This window comes from Aplysia californica, unplaced genomic scaffold, assembly GCF_000002075.1.
Source record: "Aplysia californica isolate F4 #8 unplaced genomic scaffold, AplCal3.0 scaffold00091, whole genome shotgun sequence".
Classification (NCBI taxonomy): Eukaryota; Metazoa; Mollusca; class Gastropoda; order Aplysiida; family Aplysiidae; genus Aplysia; species Aplysia californica.
The window spans coordinates 942,128-945,554 of NW_004797361.1; the positions used below are offsets into that span (position 1 = coordinate 942,128).

General features: G+C 44.7%; 1 protein-coding gene across 1 annotated transcript; it reads right to left on the reverse strand.

The window, feature by feature from the left end:
- Positions 1–27: 27 nt before the first annotated feature.
- LOC101856169 lies at positions 28–3,384 on the reverse strand. Its single transcript, XM_013080563.2, has one exon. The coding sequence runs from the start codon at positions 1,713–1,715 to the stop codon at positions 354–356; it is 1,362 nt and encodes a 453-aa protein (XP_012936017.1). The 5' UTR covers positions 1,716–3,384; the 3' UTR covers positions 28–353.
- Positions 3,385–3,427: the final 43 nt, after the last annotated feature.

Sequence of the window (3,427 nt, forward strand, 5' to 3'; positions counted from 1 at the left end):
ACATACACACATACACACATACACACACACACACACACACACACACACACACACACACATCAATGTACCTAAACTCTCTCAACGCCTGACATTGCAAACCATCGCAATAAGACTTCCAGTGTCTACAAAGTGGGAAATAATACATGTATTATAGATCCAGAGCAAGCCTTCTTAGCACATGAGCGTTCTTGTCTGGTTTAAATCACTATCACAGTCTCCATCGATATTGATGGACAGTTGAAGGATGAATCAACGTGTCTTACTCCCAGAGTCATTTTCTGACTCACAAAGAGCTGCAATTTTCTGACGATGTCCTTTAATGTTTCCGGTTAGCTCGGCCATTTTCCCAACAACTAATGTTTGGGTCCGCGACACACTGTCACTAATGACAACAAAGTCAGCCTCAATTCCTTTCGGAAGTCCGTACTGAGCAGACCGTAGATCAAAGGGTCAAGGATGTTGTTTAGGAAGAAACTGCGCATGAGCAGCTCGAAGGCGAGGTTCTGCGCCGAAGCGGCAAAGACTGTCATGTCGTGTGTGAATAAATAAAACATCACGCCGAAATGTGGGGCGTAACTGAGGAAATACGTCAGGGAGATAGCAATGACTACGCCCAGGACCCTGTAACTCGTTTGATTGACACCACTGGCTCCACCTGCTTTTTTTGGTGAGTTGGAGAGAGTAGATGATCTTGTAGGCGGAGCTTGAGGCAGACTGAGTGCTGTCACTCTCTTTGGCTGGAGCCTCTTTAGAGGTTGTTTTCGAGGTAGACGTGGAGTTGGTTGACTTCCAGTCTCTTCGATATTACTGTCTGCGTCAGAAATTTCGGTGACAGAAATCGATGACGATGAAGGCAAGTCGTCCTCAGGAAGTCTACTCAAAGTGTTAGCCCCGCCCACTCTCGCAAACAACGGCTGTTGACTTGAGCTCGACCCGTTTCTTATTCTTGTGAGAGGTGAGTGGATTCCTGCTGTGGCGGGCCGAAGACTTCTTGATGGCATTGGAGAACCTTCTGGAACCGGCCTAGATCGCGGAGGGGCCGGACTCAGCATAACCACGTTGTTTTTTCCTCGCATTGACACGAACACCCTGCGTCGATTCCACACGGTGTGCACAGCACGTATGTATAGACACGTATGCACGATGAATGTAATGATGTAGAGCGAGGCAAGGACCATGTAGAAGGCGAGAGGCCCAATGGTGTCCATGTACTGTTCCTCCACTGCACAGATTTCTGCTGTGATGTTCGCGTCTGTCACGAGTTTCCCCTCTCCAAACAGGATCGTGATAGGAAGAGAGACGCCCACAGCCATCAGCGAGCTCCCTAGGATGATATAGTTCGCAAGTCGAGGAGACAGCGTCCCTAGCAATGGTTTGTGAATGCCGTAGTAACGAACGAAGGCGATGGCCATCAACACAAGAGCGGAACCGGAAGCTGTGAAAGCCAGTTGGAAGCATGTGATCTTGCAGAGGTACTTTCGGCTTCCGCCGACCTCGAAGAAGGTCGCGATATCTAAGGGCATGTGCACGAGGGAGGCGATGAAGTCAAAGGCTGCCAGTGCTGCCATGAGAGAGTTGAACCCGCTGGGAGGGAACCGACGACTGAAGATGTAGAACGACAAGCCGTTGCCTAAGAGACCGAGGACGCTCGTGATGGCGATAATGATGGTGAGAGGAAGAAAAGTTTGCTCAACCGCTGTTATTAACGACGACATGGTGAAAGCAACAAACTTCGACTACAGTCTCAGGCCTGAACACGGGTCCTCCTCTACTGACACGACAATTTCAAGTACAGGAATAGTGTGCGTATACTGGGGATGACGAAGTTTGGGTCACAACAGTAGATCCATCATAATTTCTGTATCGTAGTTTATTTTCAACACTGTTACTTTTATAATAGAGTGCATTTTATTTGTTATTAAACATCAGAATGAAATCATGTGTCACGTTGCAAGAATTCCAGGGGAACTTTTTGAAAATATGAATTTAAAAAAAAACTAATGAAAAAAACAAGGAGTAAACAGGAAGTATTGTTCAGAAGAGAAAGGGGAAATGACAACGATCTTTTCTTTTTCAAGAGAGGACACAAATGATTCTTAAGTTATCCATAAGAAATAAAGCAGAGCTCACATACGAATCACAAAAAAGTGAAAACTATAAGATATCATCAGCAGGTAAATAGAGCAAAAGCAACGAATGGAATGGAACGGATCAGAATCTACGTAAAAGGCACCCCAGCTGTTTCGATCTGCATTCAATTCTTTCACATTTCATCAACCTTGAGTGAAAACTGTTGGCCTACAGAGATACGAATCGGTTTATTACAAAGACCAATCAAGGAGAACAAGATGACAGGTCGGGAAGCAGGATTAAAGTAGCGCCCATGGAACATTGCAACTGCGCGTTGGCTGTCTCATTCTCACTAATTGCTCACTCGGACAGATAACGCCTTTGTGAACTACGACGGGGGTCCACTCTGAGCACACCGCGAAAATGCTGAGTAAAGATCACACTTTCCCCGTCTGATCCATGAAACTTTGATGGTTATAGATCTAGGCCTAACAAGTTCAGTTTTCTCTCACAGAATTTTGCTCAATCAAATTGATGTTTGTCCCTCTGTACTTTCTTACTGACATGTATGTTTGTGAAACCTTTGAGCTAAAGCATGTCTCACAACGGGAAATTCAGAGGTACCCGAGGTAGAAGTTTATAAAGAAGATTACATCATTGTCTATTACGAATGAACTGGCCACATCAGCCACAACACTACGACTATAATAATTCATGCGTTTGTAGTATGTCCATCCTTTAGATAGAATCCTTAAGGAGGGTGCTGAGAGGAAGGCTGAGATCCACCTGGGAACCAGATCTGGAACAGATCTCAGACAGATGAGGCACAATTGCTAACTGGATGTAGAGAGGATCGCACAGAACAGAGACAGGTAGAGAGTCCTTCTTGGCGGCTTATATACACAGCACCAATGGTGAGAGAGACACAGAGGTGTTTATCCCCAGAATGGTTCTTTCATGAGTCTTTACTGCGAAGCTAGTTGACAAACACGGAAGCAGGGATTCTTCAAGGACAGCAGCTCTTTGTTTGTTGTAGGTTCATTGTCTGGAAACCCTGGGACTGGAACGTATACTTTGAGCCGAGGGCGTCTTGGGACCTGGGGATCGACAATAACGTGATTGTTATCATTTTTTTTAATTAAAAAAAATTGATCTCTACCCATACCTATAACAAGATTCTTTAGTTTTTAGTAGAAGCACGAAGCAAAAATGTGCGAAAAACATTTTTTATAATGTCCCCACAAGAAAGAGTTACGAGAACTAGCAATAACAATACCAACAAAAAAAAATTGTCAGTTTGTCAGTGCTTCTTTGTTATTGTTACTGAGGCTGTTTACATCATTGTCGTAATCACCCC